Source organism: Phalangium opilio, unplaced genomic scaffold, assembly GCF_054372755.1.
Source record: "Phalangium opilio isolate 3A_F unplaced genomic scaffold, DU_Popi_V2 ptg000003l_1, whole genome shotgun sequence".
Taxonomy (NCBI): domain Eukaryota; kingdom Metazoa; phylum Arthropoda; class Arachnida; order Opiliones; family Phalangiidae; genus Phalangium; species Phalangium opilio.
This window is the reverse complement of record NW_028324145.1, coordinates 11,453,116-11,472,608: the sequence shown is the minus strand read 5'-3', so window position 1 is coordinate 11,472,608 and position 19,493 is coordinate 11,453,116. Positions and strand designations below refer to the sequence as shown.

The window sequence follows — 19,493 nt, the reverse complement described above, 5'->3', positions numbered from 1 at the left end:
TAAAGGAATTGAAAGATGCTAATGGTGAATTGCTACAAAGAGACTAACTAGGAAGATTCTAGAGAAACAGAAAAGCGCTGTTGGTGTGATTTTAAAGTTTGCGAAGAATTCAATATGTAAGATTTTTGTTTCGTATAATTGGGGGTTTTTATGTTAGGTTACAATATGCAAAGTTATTTCGTTTTTTTTTGGATAAATTATAATTTCTTTCTACTTCATGTCATTATGTGATTTACATATTTGCGTATAAAATTCGTGTTCAGCGATCCGAAGTTGACAAATTTATCGTATACTGTATATTTATTATTAACGATGCTAATTTTTTTCCGCGTGATTGAATATTTATATTTTCCAAATAATTAGCCCAAGATGACTGTAGTTTTCTCAGTTCAGATCTTAGAAGAAATCAGAGGCGTATTCGTAACCTGTTTTATTTTGTATAGAAAACTAAATAGATAAAAAGTTGGAAAACTAATTTGGCAAGATTTTGTGAATATATTGGAAATTTTGCAATTTTTGTCAATTTCAAATCGAAATGTTTCTAGAGATTTTTGCAACTTTGTTTATTGAGTATTTGGAAAATTTTGGGAGAAACTAAGCCGCTCAATGGATATAGCCACGCATGGTACCTCTAACGTATGACCTTTACACTTTTAAACATGGCTATGTTAACGATATTCTACATGTGGAAAAAATTATCTTTTTATCATCGAAAATTAACGTCTTAATTTGCCTGAGCCATCAAGTTGCGATCCCCGGGAATATGTATAGATTATACTGTATATATAAGTTCAGCCTTACTTTGTACTGAAAAAATGCTTGACAATAACCTGGCAAAAGCCTCATTTTTCAAAATATCTAAGACTGAACTCGCGTTACGTTGTAAAAAGGTTAAGACACCTGCTCGGTGCCTGGCCCTTCAGCATAAATCAATTTTTTTTTACTAGATATATCTTCTTTCTTTCTATCTCTAAAATCAGAAGTGAATAAACCCCGAAGTTATCAAAATCCATGGACTAAATAGTTATATTCGGATTCAACCCGTGTTTCCATTGAAAGGACACGGATTTTTTGTTGTATTTTAGCACGGTTAGATTGAGGTCCGGTTCGTCTACTTCTGACTGAATCTACTGGTCATGTTTGGTCTATAGGCGAGGGCAACAGCTATAAACGGGGGGGGGAGAGAAGGAGATCCATTACATCCGCGATCCTTAAATTTAATCTAGCGTGCCCTCTTTAAAGGTTTCTTCCTTGCAATTCCCCCCAATCGAAATGACACCGCGAGCGTCAGTCAGCTTTTCGGGTTTCGTAGCTCAGGGGCAGGTGGTACACCGACGCCATGCACTCTCTCTCCTTTCTAAATTATTAAACGACGAAATCGAATTCTAAAAATATCCCCGCGCTTCCCTCGAAACTTGACCAAAGAACAAAAGAAAAGATATCTTTAAACAGCACGCGATAAATTAAATGTTGCTCGGAGATTCCCGGGGACCGACGCGCGGTGTAATCAAAGACACCCAAGAAGGCCATTAGTCCTTTACAAAAAGGTCATTGGATACGAAAACTGATACCGCACTAGCTAGGAAAGTATAGATAGACTCTAGAGCTTCATCTTTTACCAGGAGACATAAAACAAACATCGCGCGACTCAAATATAAGAGTAAATTAGCGTAATTAATTTTAATAAAATTATTATTTCAGAAATTAACCTTGCATATTAGAAAACGTTGTTTGAGAGGCAATAAGGGTTTAGCTCGGGCTATCTCCCTCCGTATATCATCATGGCCATACCTTGCGGAGCTAAATGCGCCAAAGGTGTTTTGGTCACCTTCAACTTGGTTTTTTGGGTGAGATGCCCTATAGTTCAATAATGTCCATTGTTTCCTACAATCTACAATAATAATATTTCCCTTCATCTCGCAGCTCTCAGGATGCACTATTTTAGCTTTGGGAATTTTTTTCCTGGTGGAAGAGGATCGTTCCACAATCTTCAAGCTCTTTAAAATACCCGGAGAAAGTCACGCTTTGATCCAATTTTTGGCGTACGGTTGCATCGGAGTCGGTGGACTCATCTTTCTTATTGGATTCTTGGGATGTTGCGGAGCTATCCAGGAGAACAAGTGCATGTTGATTTCGGTAAAGAAAAAAATTCACCATCTTAAGCGTGCCCCTCACAAAGGAAAAATAATTTCAATAGAACTTTTCTTTTCATTGATCGGAACAGTATTTTATATTCCTCTTCGTCATTCTTGTCGCGGAATTGTCCGTTGGAATTTTAGCGCTGCTTTTCCAAGATAAGGTAAGTTCTTTTAGATTCTTGGGTAAATGTCAAGTGGTACGAGCGACGTTTGTTGAAGGTCAATTGGGTGAAAGTTTGCGGGTAGGATTATAGAGATGTCTTTGTCATCGTTTTAGATGCTCACGCACGTGGAGAAGAATTTTGTGGAATCGATCAACAAAACTTACGGTTTGGACCCGGAGTTAACTAGAGCCGTGGATCTGGTTCAAGCTAAAGTACGTACTTAAGACGCCAAGGTGACTACTATCAATATTAAGTTTTAACTCTCTTTCGTATGACGACACAGCTGGATTGTTGCGGAGTTAAAAGCTGGGAGGATTACGAACACAGCGAATGGAAAGCCAAATACTCCAAGGGCGACAATGTCCCCAAGACATGCTGCGTTCTTTTGAACAAGGGCGAACCCCGCTATTACATGGAACCCAGACCGATTAACAATACCGTTTGCCAAAAGACCAGACCTGACACTGATTCTTATCATTCCTTAGAAAACTTTCGTCATCATTCCGTACGTTATATAAACTTAACACGGTAATTACGAACGTCACTAATTGCGAATTTTTTTTTTCTGTTTGAACGCCTATAGAGTTGCATAATTAAGTTGGAAGAGTTCTTGAAGAGCCAAAGTTTCTTTCTGATTGCTTGCGGTTGTGGTCTAGCGGGTTTGGAAGTAAGTTCGTATAAAATTATCGATCGCAATTAGATAGGAGAGTTGAGTGAGTACGAACGTGTTTCTATTTACAGATATTTGGAATGATCTTCGCCATATGTTTGTTTAAGGCATTTTGAATGGTTTTCCCCATTTCAAAACAACCACAAAGTCATTGAATTCATAAGCAAATATTATTCTTATATCCCTAAGGTAATTTCTGACCGTATTTTTACCCCTTAACCAAATTGCTCCACTTTTACATCCACTTTACTATAATTCATCATCTACACTCGCGAAAAACCCAAGTGAGATCAAAAAGCTATAAACGTCTATTCATCTCTGACACATAAATTTGCACAATCCACGCTTAAAATATATGAATTTCAACCGTGAATTATCCCAAAAGAAACGCGTCCAAGCTCCAAGGTGAATTAATCTCGAAATAGAGAAGAGTTACGTAATGATAATCTCCGATATTCATGGTTGAAATGAATAATTTCATTATAGGCTTTGATTTTTAAGCTTTCAAATATTAATCTCCTTCCAATTACCGAGCCGTTTTTAATTAAAACTCGTATAAATTTTGCCAATAATTGTTAAGCCTTGTCTAACTTAAAAAGTAGGCTTAGGAGGACGATACTCATTACTCGTTTCAGCTTAGCACAACTCGCTTAAACTAAATTAATACAATATAAAATGAGGTTTAAACTGTTTAAAAACTAATTTAAATTAAAACGAAAGGGCATGTTGTGTACGGCTCAAGTCGCAAAGTGCTTCCATAAAATAAATTTAAAGTCAGATTTATACCGCTCAACCGAGCGCCATTTTGAAAAATTTATCTAAGCCTAATCTGGTCTAATTTTCGCGTAGATTATAACGTAGTAGTTACGCGCTAGAATTAAGTTTCGCTAAAATAGTTACCTTAAAGAAGATTACGACAGAGAAATAATATAAAGGAAAGGTTGTGAACAGATATGTACAGAAAAGTGGTCCATATGCTTATATATAAAAAATATATTACTAAAATGTAGAAAAAAATGTTACTAGGCCTTGTCTAGTTGTTAAAATCGCTATAAAAAGTAACGATCATGTAAGTTTATAATTTTAGTTGATAAAATAATCTATAACTATATATACGAATGATGACGTTTGAAGTTGTAATTAAATGTTTGAGAAATTACCCTTACCTTTATGTGTCCTTCCTTCATTAATTAATTAATTAAGTCATTTATTAATTAAGGCCTGAGAACAGGATTTAATAGTAAAAAAATAATTAAGAACACGAATGAATAAAGAAAAACCCGTTAATTCAATTTACAACTTGTAAATTTCATCGCGTTAATAAAGAAATTAATTAATCCATTTAAACTTCAGGAAAAAATTTAAAAAATCATTAAAAAAAGTTTCTTATTCCAAAATTTCGGGCTTTAAAAGCTCTTCCGAGGTCAAGAAATCAATTAGGCTGAAAATAGAAATTCCATAATATTTAAATACGTCAATTGTTATAGAACTTATTATATTACGGATGTAACGTTTCTAAGTCCTGACTAACACATTAAAAAAAAAAACGAAAAATTTTACCTCGGGATTTTAAGATGATAAATGTCATTTTCATGATCAAATCCCAAAACTTCGCAGTTAATGACATTATCGTCTATATTAAGTATGCTTTTGAATTTACGCTTGATTTTGGGTTCCCATTCGTCCCTCTCCTCAACTCCTAAGAATCGAAATATTGAACTTAATCCGCATTCCCCCAATTTTAAAAATGGTTAAAAAATCACCATAAAGAGAAGCTAAGACGGCTCTAGAAGGCGAAAAAGCGAAAGACGCCGGCAATGGCAACAATTTACCAAAAGGAATTTTGTCAAAATGGCCGTCATCCATGAAATAAACACGAGATTTTTTCTCATCATCGTGGTTTACCAAAATGGTAGCGCGACGCCATGATTTATCGGCTAACGACAGAAACGAATGAATTTAAGTATTTCACCCCCCCCCCCGGGTTCCCGAATTCCACTTTCATACCCATATATTTGGCCAAAACGGCTTGACCTTTGAGGGGTTTAAAGTCCTTATCAATTTCGGCCATTTCACAGTAACGATGGATTTCTTCGCGTAATTTCTCAAATTCTTTTAAATCTAAGTTAGTTATTTAAACGTAATTTAGTCACTTAAACACGCGAGATTGTTAAGCCCATAAGTTGATGAATATAATAAATAATTACCAGAGCTAAGGGTATTGGTACAAAAGAAAGCATTAGGAGAAACGATATTGGTAACTTTCAAAGTGACTTTGTCGCCAATATCCAAACTAGTTTTTAGTATCTCATCAGCCATAATAATTTCGTTTGTCTAAAATAAATGAATATGTACTGAACAGTCCCTTATTTCCCCCTTACAACGCCTAGACCTTGATATACCATAAAATGTTTTAAGTCAACCCCCCATCCCTGCGCCAAGCACATCGCGGTTTCGTAAGATACCTTACCCTTACCTTGTCAGTCAAAGGTTGAACTATTTCAACTGGAGCATTTTCAGTTTGTATTTCAGTGGCCTTTCTCTTTAACTCGTTGTTAAAACAAACTTGGCCGTGAAAGAGACGAGCTTTCAAGTCGCATTTTCCATTTACGAACTTCTTGGAGACAATTTTAAGTTGAAAATATTTCGATAACAAACTTCTCTCGGAATCGCGGTCAATACTTTCAACTCCGTCCAAGGTAACGCGATGCGCCAAAGGAGGTTGGTCAAAAAACTCCCTAGGTAGGGGCGCGACATTTTCGACCGTAACCTCAAATTCATTACCATAATCAACCGAAAACACCTTAATACTTTCTCGGTTGGATAAGACGAGACCGCGATACCAAATATTATCGGTATTTTTGGAGCAAATGTAAGTACCGACTTTGGGAACTTCCCGATTGGGGGGTTGTCTGCCCTTTTTATCGCAATAAATGGCGAGTGATTCCGAAATGGACTCGATTAAGTCTTGTTCGGAGACTTTTTGAACGTAAACTTGATCGGGGAATTTAACATAAACGACGGCGACTCTATTATTATCGCTAACGTTCAGAGCATTAGAAGGAAGTTTCAAACTTTCGTCAAACTTTGGATTAACGGAATTGGACGCGGATTTTGGAGGACTTGGTTGGGACATGATAGGTCTAACTTCGGCTTGTTTAGGAGAGGGCGTTTCGATCGCGACGCTTTGAGTTTTAGGTAACGGAGAGGGTGTTTTAAGAAGGTTACGAAACCAGGGATAGCAACGTAAACGTTTAACGCAACCTTCGACATTGCATTCGAGCAACATATCATTGTCCGTTAAAGCGACAATCTTGCCTGTTATGTTAGAGTTAACTTCTTGTTTACTGACAAATTTGCCATTCTCTTCGTCACAAACGATAAGAAGGCAAGATGGCACCGATTGATCGGTAACTGAAAGCTTTTTGGTAATTTTCACATCCTCGTCATTGCCATAATCAACAAATATAACGTTAAGTTTCGACTCTGAAACTTCTTTCGCCACAGCGCGATAAAACACGCCGTCTTTGGCTTGGGCCCCAAACATTTCCCCTATAGAAGGCCTTTGGGGAAGAATAATTAGACATAATAGATCACTTTTCAATAATGATAATCCTAGCGCCACAAAACCATAATGGATAATAAAAGGATAAGGATACATACTTGAGACATTCGGTATCTCCCGGTTTGTTCAATTTGGCTTCAATAGCCTGCATGTCTCGCAATGAATCTTCGTGGTAAAGTAAACCACATATTTCGTTCTTCTTTGACTCTGGTTTCCAAACCACAAATATGGTAATTTCATCTCCCACTTTATAATGGCCCACTTTTAAAATAGTGGGAGGGGAATTCCAAATGAACGCCGGTGTTTCTTTCGCACTCTTATTTCTTTCAATGCTATTTCTAGTAGCTGTAGCGGGAATATCTTTCTCTACTTTAGCAAGTTGAGGATTATTTCCTTCCTCGTGATCAACGAGAAAATCGGTAATTTCCTTATTGTCCTTATCGACCAAAACCACCTCAAAAACCTCATTTCTCCATTCGCATTCTTTAACAATGAGCTCTTTAGAGTTATACAAGAGATCCTGGCATTTTTTAATTAGTTCATCGGAGAATGTAGGTTTAACTTTGTAAAGTTTGAGGTGAAAGCCCTATTTAAATTTTATTCGCAAAAGTTGGGGCTAAAAACGTTAATTAACTAAATAGGAAGCTAATTATTAATTACCATCGCGGGGTAATCGTAAAGTTCGTCGGGTAATAATTTCACGTCAGACAATTCGACAATGTTTTTTTCACCAAAGTCGATCAAATGAATAAAGTGTTTTGATCCATCCTTTTCGCAGAAATTAAAAAGATAATTAACTAAGGTTGAACTTGGCTTTTATTCAAAACTTACTATTTTTTCAATTTTTCCTCGATACCAAGCGCCATCGGTAAACTTTGTAGCGCAAAACGAGCCGACATTAAAACGCTGAAAATTTGAACTTAAAACTCCGTTGTTCAATCTGGTAGCGATTTTAATCAGATCATCGGAATTGGAGAATTTTTGAACGTAAATATCCCAAGGATTGTTACATAAAACCGTCGTGATCTAAGCAAAATTACGTAGGTGAGAAATAGGCCTAATTTATTTAAACTATAAACTATATAGCGCGTACGGAATCTCCTTCCTGAAGTGCCGGTTGTTTTGGCAATGTTGTTCGAAGAGGTTTAGGCTTTGGCTTTGGAATTTCAACTACTTGACGCGCTTCAGGAGGAACTGAACTTGGTTTCCTCAATGGTTCAGATTTGGGCTCTTGGAAAGCATTATGATTGTAAAATGTTTTACGATGGTTTATTCCATTTAGGGACTCCTGACTGCCCATAGAGCGAGCGTTTTTATCCGATTGTGGAATGTTAGGCGAAGTTTTACGAGATGAGTTTGAATTTGGCAATGAATTTTTATGAGCCATGTTTGCATTTTGGGGAGAATTTGCTCCAGAGTTTGGTTTTTTAGGAGATTTTGCTCCTGCGTTTAGATTTTGGGGAGATTTTGCGCCTGCGTTCAGATTTTGGGGAGAATTTGCGCCTGCGTTTAGATTTTGGGGAGAATTTGCGCCTGCGTTTAGATTTTGGGGAGAATTTACGCCTCTGTTCAGATTTTGGGGCGATGTTGCGCAAGTACTTATATTTTGCGGGTATAAAACGTCAGTTAACGTTACCACGTCTATGTCATCCTCAATTCTAAAAATATTTCACGATAAGCTTAAATTTCCAGCGAGTTATAACGGTAACACCATCCACCGACTGAACTTACGGCATTCTTAAACAGTTTATTCGATGTTCGGACCAATTATCAAACTGGCATTCTTGGCAACAATAATAAGTGGTTTTGCATTGAAAACAACGAAAGAATGCCAAATTGCCACAACATTCGCAGGGCATAGGCTTTGCTTTTATCTCGGGAAAATCCTTAGATTGATTTCCATGAATTAAATGCTTTAAATATAAGCCCAAATCAGTTGATGTGTCATTTGAAAAGTTGAGCGTGCTTTTTTGATCCGGTTGCGAGATATTTGTTTCTTGGTTTTCAATTTTGGATGCGCGTTCGTTTTTTACGACTCTTTTTATAGAAACATCCTGCGTTTCGTAATTAACAATAATAATTAAGTTTAAAAATACAGCGTTTAAGAATAGATAGGTAATAAAGTAACTAACAGTCTTTTGAAATGATTTGTTGGCGTTAGCTTGGTTTCCTGCTAATGTTATTATTTATCGTTAAACAAGCCTAACTTTAGCCTTTAAATCTCATAGTAATTACCATTTAAGTGATTATTAAAGTTCAGCTTTTCCATTTTTTCTTTTGAACTTATAGAAACGTCTACTTTTAGACACTCCCCTTCAAATTCTTTATTATTTAAACCAGCTATGGCTTTCTCAGCCTCTCTTAAAGTGCGATAATTGACAAAACTGAAGGAATTAAGACGCGCGTAATTAAAATTAAGTTGGTGAGCGTGACACGTTGCATGTGTACATACGCGAAATTGGTATGAAAGTTCTTATTACTGCCCAAGTAACAACGCAACACTTTGCCAAACGGAGCAAACAAATTTCTTACTGATTCCTGTATTTTTAAATTGAAAATTACGCTTGTAAAAAAAAAAAGGGCTTCTTAAAGGAAAAGTTTATCTAACATAACACTATACCTTAAAAGAACGCTAACATAACATTATACCTTTAAAGAACGCTAACATAACATTATACCTTTAAAGAACGCTAACATAACAGATTATACTTTAAAAGAACGGCCTTTTTCTAAATATAAAAGGAAAATTATTAAAAAAGAAATAAATGATCTCTTATTAAAAATAATCAGTATTTAATTAGTCTTAAAAACGACGTCTATTGCGCCATCCTCCATTACTTTAGTGGCGTCTGCTAGCCCGAACCACTCATCCCTACGAGATTGGTTGAATTATAACATAATGAGAGAGGGGTGGGTAAGGGGTTCTTGTTAGCAGACGCCACTAAAATAAATGGCGGATGGCGCAGTAGTCCTTGATTTTTTTTAAGACTAATTAAATGCTAATTATTTTGTGATAAGAGATCATTTATTTATTTTTAAAAAGGCCGTTCTTTTAAGGTATAATCAGTTATGTTATCCGCACTTTTCCACATCAGAACAACTAGAACATCTAGGCAATAGGGACTTGGCAGTACTACGTCATGCAACGTCAGGCTACTTTCCACTAGTGCTAAAAAACATACCAGGAGGAGGGGCTTATATAGCTTTCATTCTGTTAAAAAAACATACCATAATGGCGCTGGGGGCGGAGTTAAGCCTGAATTGCCAAGTCCCTATAAGGATAATGGATCATTTAAAAAAGGAAATTTGGTGTACTGGCACTATTGTTTAATTATTTTTATCACACTGCTTTAATAAGGATACTAAGACACGTGACTTGATAGGGGGGAAAATAACACCAACAAATTTGACTTACTTCGTCAAAAGAAGCGGCTATACCAGTAACATACAATGATATAGCAGTATCTTGCTTTGAGAATCTGACAAGTGTGAAAAAATCATTTTGGCAACCAAAATACATGGTAGCAGGTAATTTATGTGGTTTTTTAAATCAAAACACTGATTCAGGGGATAATAACTTAGTTTCACAACATTGTTGGGTTGTTTGCGAGTCAATTATTTTCAGTATGGGAGTTGTAATTAGGGGATTTAGGAAAAGGTCACAAGCTTATATGCTTAGTACACTGAGTCACTGACAGTATGTCATTTTGATGATAAGAATCTAAACATACGTTCAAAGATATGGAACACACGATTTTACCTATGGTTTTTGTTATATTCTTCTGTCATGGGATCCCAAGCAGAATTTTCATCGATACATGAATTTGCCATGATCCTACAAGATCATTTAGAAACAACTTACTTGACTTAAAACTAACAGAACATCGCCATTAGCAGATTTACATATTCAAATAGCGGATGATAATAATACAATAACAAGTATTTATTCAATAAAATTAATGTTGTTAATTTTTTTTCGGGATATCTGTGCGGTGCTCCCCTCGGACCCCTCCCTCTCCCTCCCAATAATCGAATATCCCCGCTAAATTATTGACCAAGGCTTAGTAAATATATGACAATTTAAAAGTTTGAAAAACCACTTATACCAGTATTTCTATTTTGATCTTTGTTTCTGGCGCAACGCAACATACACTAACATTTATTACAATAATATTAAGTGTAATTTTGATTTAGCGAGATTTACTTACAGTTACAATCGCAGTTCGGTTTCAAATGATAATCCGAAAATATATACCGGCTCCAGCCCAGCGACAGCGTAAAGCACGCAGCGGTCTTATCCCTTCTTAAAAACCCCTGTCTCATAGGTTACTGTCTGTCACGTGACTAAGGTCAAACCGAAACTAAAGGTTACTGGAAGCGTCAAGTGGTACCGTGGTAAGTATAATATTGAACGTTGCGGTAAAAAATTACGTAATAATCAAATTATTTAATTAAAAGTAATCGAAAACTGAAGATTTTTAAAATGATGGCATTGAGATCTTGTCTAACTCGATACTCTCAGTTCATTGGTTCGAAATATTTTCATAGTTCAGCTACTAAGTGTAGTGATAAACTTTTTGTGCATCGAGATACCCCCGAAAATAACCCAAACTTGAAGTTTGAATTCACCCCAGAAAACTTAAAACGAGCTGAAGCCATCATTAGCATTTATCCCGAGGGTCACGAAGCTGCCGCAGTTATTCCTCTTTTGGATTTAGCACAAAGGCAATATGGATGGCTTCCCCTTTCCGCCATGCATAGGGTACCCGAGCCAAAGTGCAAATCTTGACTGCAAACTAATTATAAATGCAAAAAAATGTTGTTTTAGGTGGCGGAGATGTTGAACATGCCCCAAATGAGGGTTTACGAAGTAGCTACCTTCTACACCATGTTTAACCGTGACCCCATGGGCAAATATCACGTTCAAGTCTGTACTACAACCCCTTGTCAATTAAGAGGAGCTGATGAAGTCCTTGAATGCGTTAAAAACAAGTTGGGTATCAAGGAAGGGGAAACCACAAAGGATAAATTATTTACACTCAGCGTGGTGGAGTGTTTAGGAGCGTGTGTTAATGCCCCCATGATGCAAATAAATGACAACTATTACGAGGATCTTTCTCTTAAGGATGTAGAGGAGATTTTGAATGACCTTAAAGCTGGTAAAATACCAGCTGCTGGTCCAAGGAATGGTAGATTAGCTTCGGAACCAGCTGGAGGATTGACCTCTCTGACTGAACCACCTACAGGACCAGGGTTCGGTGTTCAACCCGGTCTTTAAAGATATATTTATTCATTCTGGCTTTTGGTAGTTGTTAAAAATTGTAAATATTCAAAACAAAGTGAAATAAAAATAAAAGAAACGTGATTACAATTTAAAAAATAATTTTATTATTAAAAATTTCGTCACAATTTCATTCTTGGTGATTTTAGGCCTATTTTAGATATAAAAGGGTGTTTGAGAGCTTCCGATGCCGTGATCCTATTAACTGGATCTGGGTCTAATAAACGATAAAGTAAATTTATGGCGGCCGATGGAATGGTTTCTTTTTTAGCTCGGGTGGTATTAGAAGTATTTAAATGATCCCTAAGACTTTGGCACAAAGTATGCAAATCCTTGGCTTGATACTCGGTTTGAATGGTGATGAGTTTCCCCATTCTTAAGGCGGCTTTCTTGACCCTGTTGATTCCTAGAACGCAGGCGATTTCCACTAAGGCCGTCATATCCTCGGAATTAGTGAAGAAGGGGTATCTACGACTTAATAATGAAATGAAGATGACTCCGGCTGCCCACATGTCAATGGCTGTTCCCTGATTGGGATATTTCAATAAAACTTCCGGGGGACGAAATCCGGGAGTTCCAGCTCTAGCAGCGTACTCTTGAGGTTTAGCCAAACAAGAAGCGCAAACAGTTTTCTTGCCAAAACATTGGCATGACGGATATTTGGACGAACTTTTCTTTGGAATTGAGACACTTGTTGGCACGCTTAAAGGCAACTTTAACTGCAGGCGCGACTGCGCGATTGATTCATTCAAAGTTGGCTTTTGAGATTTATCTTCAGGAATAGTTGACCTTTCTTCGTTTAAATTATTTTCCTTGAATAAAACGCTCTTGTACAAAACTGTCCTTGGTTTCTTGAATATGTCTGAACCAGGGGGATGGACAGTTACGTTAATTCCATTCATTCTAAAAATGCTATTAATAGTATTTGAAGTTGCTAATGGTTGAAGAACGGAATTAATGGTCATTTTAGTTTTAGGGTTTTCTTCTTCAACATCGAAACAAAGCTTTTTAGCCTTTGGAAGGATTTCCTCTTTGGCTGATTCTAAAGCTAGATCTAAGTTTCGTTTGCAGCTTCTAGATTTTTCATTGTTCTGATCTAGTTTGGGATTATTTTTCGTACTATTAAGGACATTAGGAACATTTTTTGAGCTTTCTTTGCAATTCGAGGGAATTATAGCTTTTGAACTATTGCAATTTGCATTCTGTAAACTTTGAGCTAAACCAAAATCAACGAGGGCATATTTTTCTGTTGATCTATTGTACAAAAAATTGCTAGGTTTGACGTCACGATGAATTATCCCTTGTTCGTGAATCCATTCTAACGCCGTTAACAAGGCAGTCATGTAATTGGTAATTTTGTCAAAAGGTAATGTTTCAACATACTCGTAAAAGTTACAATGTGGGAAATAGGGCATTACCAAGATTACATTGCCTCTTACAATTTCGCAGTTTGTTAAACCCAAGACGTGCTTTCTCCCTCCAGCCTTCATAAGGTATTTAAGTTCAGCAGCGATTCTTTTGGGATCAGTTGAGGATGTGATGCATTTTAAAGCGAACAAATTGTCATTTTTCGCAGCGACTCCAGTGAGGTGTCTTTTGGATGCTTTATATACTTTACTGAATGAACCTTCACCAATTTTGCTATAAACTTCGTAGCAAGAGTTGAGTTCGGGTATTTTTTCAAGTAATTGCTTGACTTCGGGAGATTTTATTTCAATTCCCGAATCATGGCTAAAATTGTGCGGACAATCCATCATGTTCATGTTTGAACAGTCAATGCGGTTATGGTCCCTAATGAGTCAGAAAGAGTTTCACGTTCATAATTTTTTTTTAAAATCAAGCCAATAATACTTTAAATAGCATAGTTTAAAGATAGTACAATATTTTACAACTTACTAAATTAAAGTTAAATTTTTAATTCATATTGCGTGTAACAAAGAACCAGTACGCCACCGGTCCGCTCTCGTCCCGCGCTCTTGTGAAAAAACAAACAAAAAAAAAAGCAACGGTCAACTCACAAACGAAACAACGCCACCTAGTTGGCCGTTGGAGCGTAGTGAACAATAATAAACTTTAAGCCTTTCTCTAGTTTATCGTTTCATCATCGAAAAACCTTAATTACGGAGTTTTTAATTGTATTAGTGAAATATTCTAAATTTAAGTAGCAATGGGATGTGATGGAGGAACCATTCCAAGGCGTGATGAACTTGTAAAAACCAAGAAAAAGGAGGAACAGGTAAATATATTTTAACCAAGGCTTAAGTGTTTGCAAAAAACGGTCCTTACCAAGAACCCATATTAAATCTGGGAACCTACCAACAGTGTTACCTTCCAATCCATGACCTCGTACTTTTGCGCCTTGCAGTGCTTTTTAATTACGTTTCTAGTTACTACCACGCTCTTTAATTGTTTTTATAATGTCAAATTTATTATAAGTATACTCAAGTCACACTTACAACAAGACAAATCACTGGTTACCAATATTTATCAATCACTAAGAGCTGGGCCCTGCCTGTTAAGTTTTGAGGTTCTTTAAGGTTCCTAAACAATCGTACTATGTGTTCAAAATATCATATCTACGTTATTTACAAGTTTCAAATTATTTAATAACCACTACAAAATTAGGTCTAATTTATTTATTATTAAGGAAATGCTAATGAGGTTAAGTTTTGCGTCCGCTTTTTCCTTCTTCATTTTAGAGAAATTACTAAAACATTTACATTGACTAAGCATTGGGCTTCTTCATGATCACAAATTTGAGGTTTCTGTTGGTACTGTCAATAGACTTTCGACATTTCTTCCACATATCTTGAAATTCTTCTTCCGTATCAGTATAAAATCTTTTAACTGCCCTTTTAATTTTATCAAGGCGGTTGGGTTCCAACGCCTTCTTTCCCATTACACCGTTGCAATTTGAGGAAATCCTTTCCTCCAGGGTAAAAACCTCCTTCATTAAGACATTAGCGAAGCTAGTAGCTGTACTTGATTTCCCATGAACGTATCTGAGGTAGGCTGAGGAAAATTCCCCATCTGGACCAAAAACAGCTGGTTTCTCGGGTTCCTTATTTTGTTGTTGGTTAGTTTGAGTAGTTTTTGAGGCAGGTGTCACCGGTTGATCTTGAAACGTTGATAGATTACAATTTTTAAAGGAGTTGAGGTTCAAAGCTACATTTGTAGTATTGCCTAAGGTAGAAAGTGGCGTTGTCGGAGTGACCATAGTTTCACCCTTGGCACAAGTACTTTCCAAATTAGCAGCGGTGGAATTCTTATCTGTTGGAGTTAAATCTCTGGACGTAGTTTGACCACTGTTTGATAGATTGAGAGGTAGTTGAGGTGGTGATGAGGGTGCTGGAACCATAGTCACCGGAATTGGTTGAAATGGGACAATAGCTCTGTGTATGCTTGTTAAAATATTGCGACATTCTTCCATAATCCTGTTTTGATTATGGATGGCTTGTAAGAGGCCTTGCATAATTTCCTGGTACTGGTCACTATCCAGTTCATCCGCGTCAATGGGTGGAAGGATTGGGTAGTTAACTGGCATGCTTGCCGCTGCAAAACCCATACTAGCAGCCAGATTGAAGGTTTCTGGGAAGACAAAAGAGCCCCCACTGGGCCCTGTTTGCATTAGGGAAGGGTATGTGGCTGTTTCTGGCATGATAGAACGAGAGGTAGAATCTTCCAGAGCCGTGTGAGATGGCAGGATTTTTGGGGTCCCTGGGTTGACCAAAACTACAGCTTCTCCGGTGTTTTGTTGGTTGGGATTTTGATGGTGTTTGTGATGAGCATTTGAGTAAGGACGATCTTTAATTAAAAATTTTAATTAGTTAAAATTGGGGTTAAATTGCCTTGATCACTTCACCTCTATGGCTTCCCTGAGATTTCTTTGTCAAAAGTTTTTTCCGGGGCAAATATTGCACTTCTGTATGATCCCTTTTCTATAATAATTATTTTTTATTATTTATTTGAAATCAAGGGCACATATTTTGAGTTTAATTACCTTAATTGAGCTATCATTATCTCGCGTAATATTTATTTTGGAATTACTTTCCCCACCACTTTCCATAGATACATCCATTTTTCTAAATACATAGTTTAATTTAAATATTTATTACTACCAACTAATTAAAATTGGCAGAATAATCAATCATACCTTATATTTTATAATATAATTTAAAAATTCCTGAGAAATTGTTTAATAAGGGCTACAATTTGAGCAAAATTGTCATTCTCAATCTAGAAAATTGTAAAACAATAGAAACTGTAACATTTCCACATGGATTTGTTTACAAAACATCCGCCATTTTATCATGGGACCCAAAATAACAACAAAGCTAGACAACCCACTATAGGAGGGACCTCTGAATTATGTATAATAACCTAAAGGTTAATAGGGGGTTTGGGTTGGGCACATTGTTAGTTGAGTGTTTTTATCCAATATATCGATTTGTGAAAGCAGGCAAGCCACTCCAGACATCTTCGATTTTTCTGTCCCCTTAGTTTTGGTGACCCTGCATGCAGGCCTTCAATCCTGCATGGACCTTAGTATCGTATCGTAAGTCCCGCCTGCCCTTAATTCATATCCCCTCCCCCGGTTTCCAGTTAGGCCAAATGACGCGTGAAACGGTAAACCCACAAAAAAAAAAATTCCCTTCGAGCTGGCGCAAATTTAGCCCGGTTTTTTATTCGCGTAGGCGAGTTTTTCACTTTTTCTTCGAAGGAAAAAGGCCTTTTAGTTCAATAAAATGTTAAGCCTTTTCCGAGTGTATTCCCCTTGCCTCTAACCTAACCACCAGTAAACAAGCTAAACCCAAGCGTTTCAGCCAATCATAACTGTCTGTTTTGAAATCATCAAATATACATATTTCCCCTTATCCGAATGGGGGGGGAACCCTGGAATAAAGGGGGGGATAGTAATAATTCATATTTTTCGTGCTTACCTTGTTGCGTAAAACCCTCCACTTGGCATTTTTCGAGGCGCGTCTCCTCCCGCCTACGACTCTGGAGGAAGAGAGAGAGAGAGAGAGAGAGTTTGGTGGGAGAGAAAATGAGAGGGGGAAAAGAGTAAGAGGGAACATCAAAGAGGGAAAAGAAAAAGAGGGGGAATTATGGGATAGAAAAAGCCAGGGGGAAGACACGGTGGTGGTTGTCTATGGAGAACCTAGTACGGCTTGGCGGGAGACTTATATTTTTGCAAAACGTGGTCCGTCAAGTTGAGACTTATATTTTTGCTAAACGTGGTCCGTCAAGTTGAGACTTATATTTTTGCAAAACGTGGTCCGTCAAGTTGAGACTTATATTTTTGCAAAACGTGGTCCGTCAAGTTGAGACTTATATTTTTGCAAAACGTGGTCCGTCAAGTTGAGACTTATATTTTTGCAAAACGTGGTCCGTCAAGTTGAGACTTATATTTTTGCAAAACGTGGTCCGTCAAGTTTTTTCCTAATTTATTTTAATTTTTCGTATTAAATAAATTAAAGTATTTATGCTAGGCCTAATTGTTTTATCTTAATTATTTATTTTTGTAGAAAGATAAGGACGCTGAAGCCGTCGCGAAATGGAAACATTGCGCAATTACTCAGGAAAAATTAAAATCTCCAATTGTATCTTGCGAACTCGGAAGACTTTATAGCAAAGAAGCTGTTCTGGAATATTTATTAAATAAAGATCAAAGTTGCGAAGTCGCTAAACATATCCGATCTTTAAGAGTAAATATAATATATCTAAAGTTTATAATTAATTTTAATCCTAAATGTTTGTAATTGTTTTTTTTTTTAATGTTTATTTAGGATGTTGTTGAATTAAATTTGACACAAATTAATGGGTTTAAAGAAAAGGAAGCGGATTTGGGGGATGTCTACATTGATAGACAAGCTTCTAGATATATTTGTCCCGTGGCTGGATTGGAATTGAATGGAAAACACAAGTACTTATTATTTTAATTAAGGATTTATTGTGGAAGAATTGCAATTTAATTGAATTATTATTATTTGTTTCTCTCGGTAGATTTTGCTACTTGAGAAAATGCGGTTGCGTTTTATCGGAAAGAGCTTTGAAAGAAGTTAAGAGTGAAAATTGCCATAAATGTGGAAAACCATTTGACGATGATGATCTGATAATTTTAAATGGAACTGATGAAGAAGTTGATATTTTGAGATCAAAAATGGAAATAAGGCGTTTTAAGGCCAAACAAGAGAAGGTTAATTAATTTTTAATTAATTTAACTGGTTTGGGTTATTGTTTTTTCTTTTTTTTTTTGACATTCTCTCTATTTAACAGAAAGCCAAAAAGCACAAATTGGAGGGAACTGAAACTAGCACCGCTTCTGGATCTGGATTGGACACTAAAAAGATTAAAAGTGAACCTTTAGCCACCAAAACTACGGTGAATGCTAAAAGAAATGGACAGGATTTGAAAGCCACTAAAATCGTTAATACAACAAATAAACTTAATTTTCCGGAACAAGAAAAAATGGCTAAAAGTATCGCTAAAAATCCCAATGCGAGTGAGGCTTTTAAGTCATTGTTTACCAGTCACCCAAAAGCCCAAAATCAACAAAAGGCTCATTGGGTCACCCATAATCCTTGTTTTTATTAAGTCTTGTAATTGTATTCATAAAAGTTTAAATATTATTGTAAAAAAGCTGTGGTTGGTGTTTTCTTTAATAAAGACAAAAAAATAATGGATTTACAAACAAATTATTGAAATTGAAATTATTTATTGCTCCTTTTCAGCATTGATATCAGGCAAATCACGGATGCCATTTTTATCAATGATACGTAACTTATAAGCTGGTAAATTTATAACTAAACGTGTTTGAATTTCCTTAACGCAACGTTTCATTAATTTAATGGCTTCTTCTTCACTCATGTCTAAAATTAAATAAAGTTTAGATTAACCATTAAATTAATTTAATTTAAATTAAAGTATAATTATTAATTACCTGATCTGTAGTAACGATCCATTACAGACAGACTAAAGTAGGCTCCATATCCATGAGCTGCAAATGGTATTTTAACCATGGCAGCCAAGTAATCCATGAAGTAAAGCTCGGCCCCAACTTCATCATCAAATCCAGCCATTAATAGATTTACTCTGTATGGAGTCTGAGATGATGATGCGAGATGATTAATTTAATGATATACTTTATTAAAAAATAATAAGCTTACTCTGCTGCGAAGATATTCAGCCAGATTTCTCCTAGTAAAATTTGCAGCCGCACTAGGAGAAAGTTCATAGCCATTTCTCATTTTGTACAATTGAATGTTTTTGGCGATGAATTCGGCGAATTGAACTGTATCACCGGATTCACCGCAAATTAACATTCCCAAACGATCACTAAGTTTGTACAACTTGTCATCATCTAAAAAATTAAAATTAAAAATTTGTTTTTCCCATAGTGAATTTGCTGCATCATGATGGTAAGCCTTGGCTTGTTAAGTTTCCGTTTTTTCCCGTTTTCTTAGTTTACCTTGTTTAAGGGAGAAAATTTGATTGATTGCTGATGAATCTGCCGCGAGTAAGGCGAAATCCTTACAGGCAATTCCTAGTAAACATTCCATTTTAATTTAATTAACTTTAAACTAGACTGAGATTGAATGAAAGAGAAAAATACGGCAGCACGTCAAAAAATGTATGTTTTCTAGCTTTCTGCTTTCTTGCAGTCCCGGACTCC

The 19,493-nt window shown here is 36.3% G+C and overlaps 7 protein-coding genes across 10 annotated transcripts; 3 read left to right on the top strand and 4 right to left on the bottom strand.

Annotated features, from left to right (window-relative positions):
- Positions 1–5: 5 nt before the first annotated feature.
- Positions 6–4,137, top strand: LOC149717850 (leukocyte surface antigen CD53-like). Its single transcript, XM_089840883.1, has 8 exons — positions 6–116; positions 1,702–1,847; positions 1,924–2,136; positions 2,225–2,299; positions 2,416–2,514; positions 2,586–2,807; positions 2,886–2,969; positions 3,044–4,137. The coding sequence occupies exons 2-8, from the start codon at positions 1,782–1,784 to the stop codon at positions 3,086–3,088; spliced, it is 804 nt and encodes a 267-aa protein (XP_089697009.1). The 5' UTR covers positions 6–116; positions 1,702–1,781; the 3' UTR covers positions 3,089–4,137.
- A 41-nt stretch (positions 4,138–4,178) lies between these two features.
- LOC149717849 (tudor domain-containing protein 1-like) lies at positions 4,179–10,869 on the bottom strand. Of its 4 annotated transcripts, none has more exons than XM_089840822.1 (17): positions 10,746–10,869; positions 10,298–10,372; positions 9,953–10,016; positions 8,990–9,075; positions 8,773–8,921; positions 8,670–8,710; positions 8,269–8,591; positions 7,631–8,195; positions 7,369–7,563; positions 7,198–7,305; positions 6,636–7,123; positions 5,449–6,535; positions 5,180–5,306; positions 4,980–5,093; positions 4,736–4,909; positions 4,533–4,671; positions 4,179–4,413 (listed from the first exon to the last, which is right to left on the bottom strand). In XM_089840822.1, the coding sequence occupies exons 2-17, from the start codon at positions 10,366–10,368 to the stop codon at positions 4,359–4,361; spliced, it is 3,786 nt and encodes a 1,261-aa protein (XP_089696948.1). In that variant the 5' UTR covers positions 10,369–10,372; positions 10,746–10,869; the 3' UTR covers positions 4,179–4,358. The 4 variants fall into 4 exon arrangements, with proteins under 4 accessions (XP_089696948.1, XP_089696957.1, XP_089696952.1 ...); XM_089840831.1 differs by having other exon boundaries at positions 8,670–8,707; XM_089840826.1 differs by having other exon boundaries at positions 10,298–10,368; positions 10,745–10,802.
- On the top strand, positions 10,794–11,920 carry ND-24 (NADH dehydrogenase ubiquinone). The gene is made up of 3 exons (XM_089840885.1): positions 10,794–10,932; positions 10,996–11,299; positions 11,366–11,920. Exons 2-3 carry the CDS (start codon positions 11,021–11,023, stop codon positions 11,813–11,815), a joined length of 729 nt encoding a protein of 242 aa, XP_089697011.1. The 5' UTR covers positions 10,794–10,932; positions 10,996–11,020; the 3' UTR covers positions 11,816–11,920.
- Positions 11,903–13,814, bottom strand: LOC149717847 (cell division cycle 7-related protein kinase-like). The gene is made up of 2 exons (XM_089840857.1): positions 13,715–13,814; positions 11,903–13,609 (listed from the first exon to the last, which is right to left on the bottom strand). Exon 2 carries the CDS (start codon positions 13,579–13,581, stop codon positions 11,941–11,943), a length of 1,641 nt encoding a protein of 546 aa, XP_089696983.1. The 5' UTR covers positions 13,582–13,609; positions 13,715–13,814; the 3' UTR covers positions 11,903–11,940.
- Positions 13,815–13,852: 38 nt separating this feature from the next.
- Positions 13,853–18,516, top strand: LOC149717845 (replication termination factor 2). Its single transcript, XM_089840880.1, has 5 exons — positions 13,853–14,054; positions 17,347–17,526; positions 17,608–17,744; positions 17,825–18,017; positions 18,098–18,516. The coding sequence occupies exons 1-5, from the start codon at positions 13,986–13,988 to the stop codon at positions 18,413–18,415; spliced, it is 897 nt and encodes a 298-aa protein (XP_089697006.1). The 5' UTR covers positions 13,853–13,985; the 3' UTR covers positions 18,416–18,516.
- LOC149717846 (uncharacterized) lies at positions 14,220–16,908 on the bottom strand. Its single transcript, XM_089840869.1, has 5 exons — positions 16,759–16,908; positions 15,972–16,054; positions 15,819–15,900; positions 15,681–15,756; positions 14,220–15,622 (listed from the first exon to the last, which is right to left on the bottom strand). The coding sequence occupies exons 3-5, from the start codon at positions 15,894–15,896 to the stop codon at positions 14,544–14,546; spliced, it is 1,233 nt and encodes a 410-aa protein (XP_089696995.1). The 5' UTR covers positions 15,897–15,900; positions 15,972–16,054; positions 16,759–16,908; the 3' UTR covers positions 14,220–14,543.
- Positions 18,463–19,477, bottom strand: Prosbeta4 (Proteasome beta4 subunit). Its single transcript, XM_089840888.1, has 4 exons — positions 19,290–19,477; positions 18,988–19,181; positions 18,762–18,924; positions 18,463–18,690 (listed from the first exon to the last, which is right to left on the bottom strand). Exons 1-4 carry the CDS (start codon positions 19,378–19,380, stop codon positions 18,536–18,538), a joined length of 603 nt encoding a protein of 200 aa, XP_089697014.1. The 5' UTR covers positions 19,381–19,477; the 3' UTR covers positions 18,463–18,535.
- Positions 19,478–19,493: the final 16 nt, after the last annotated feature.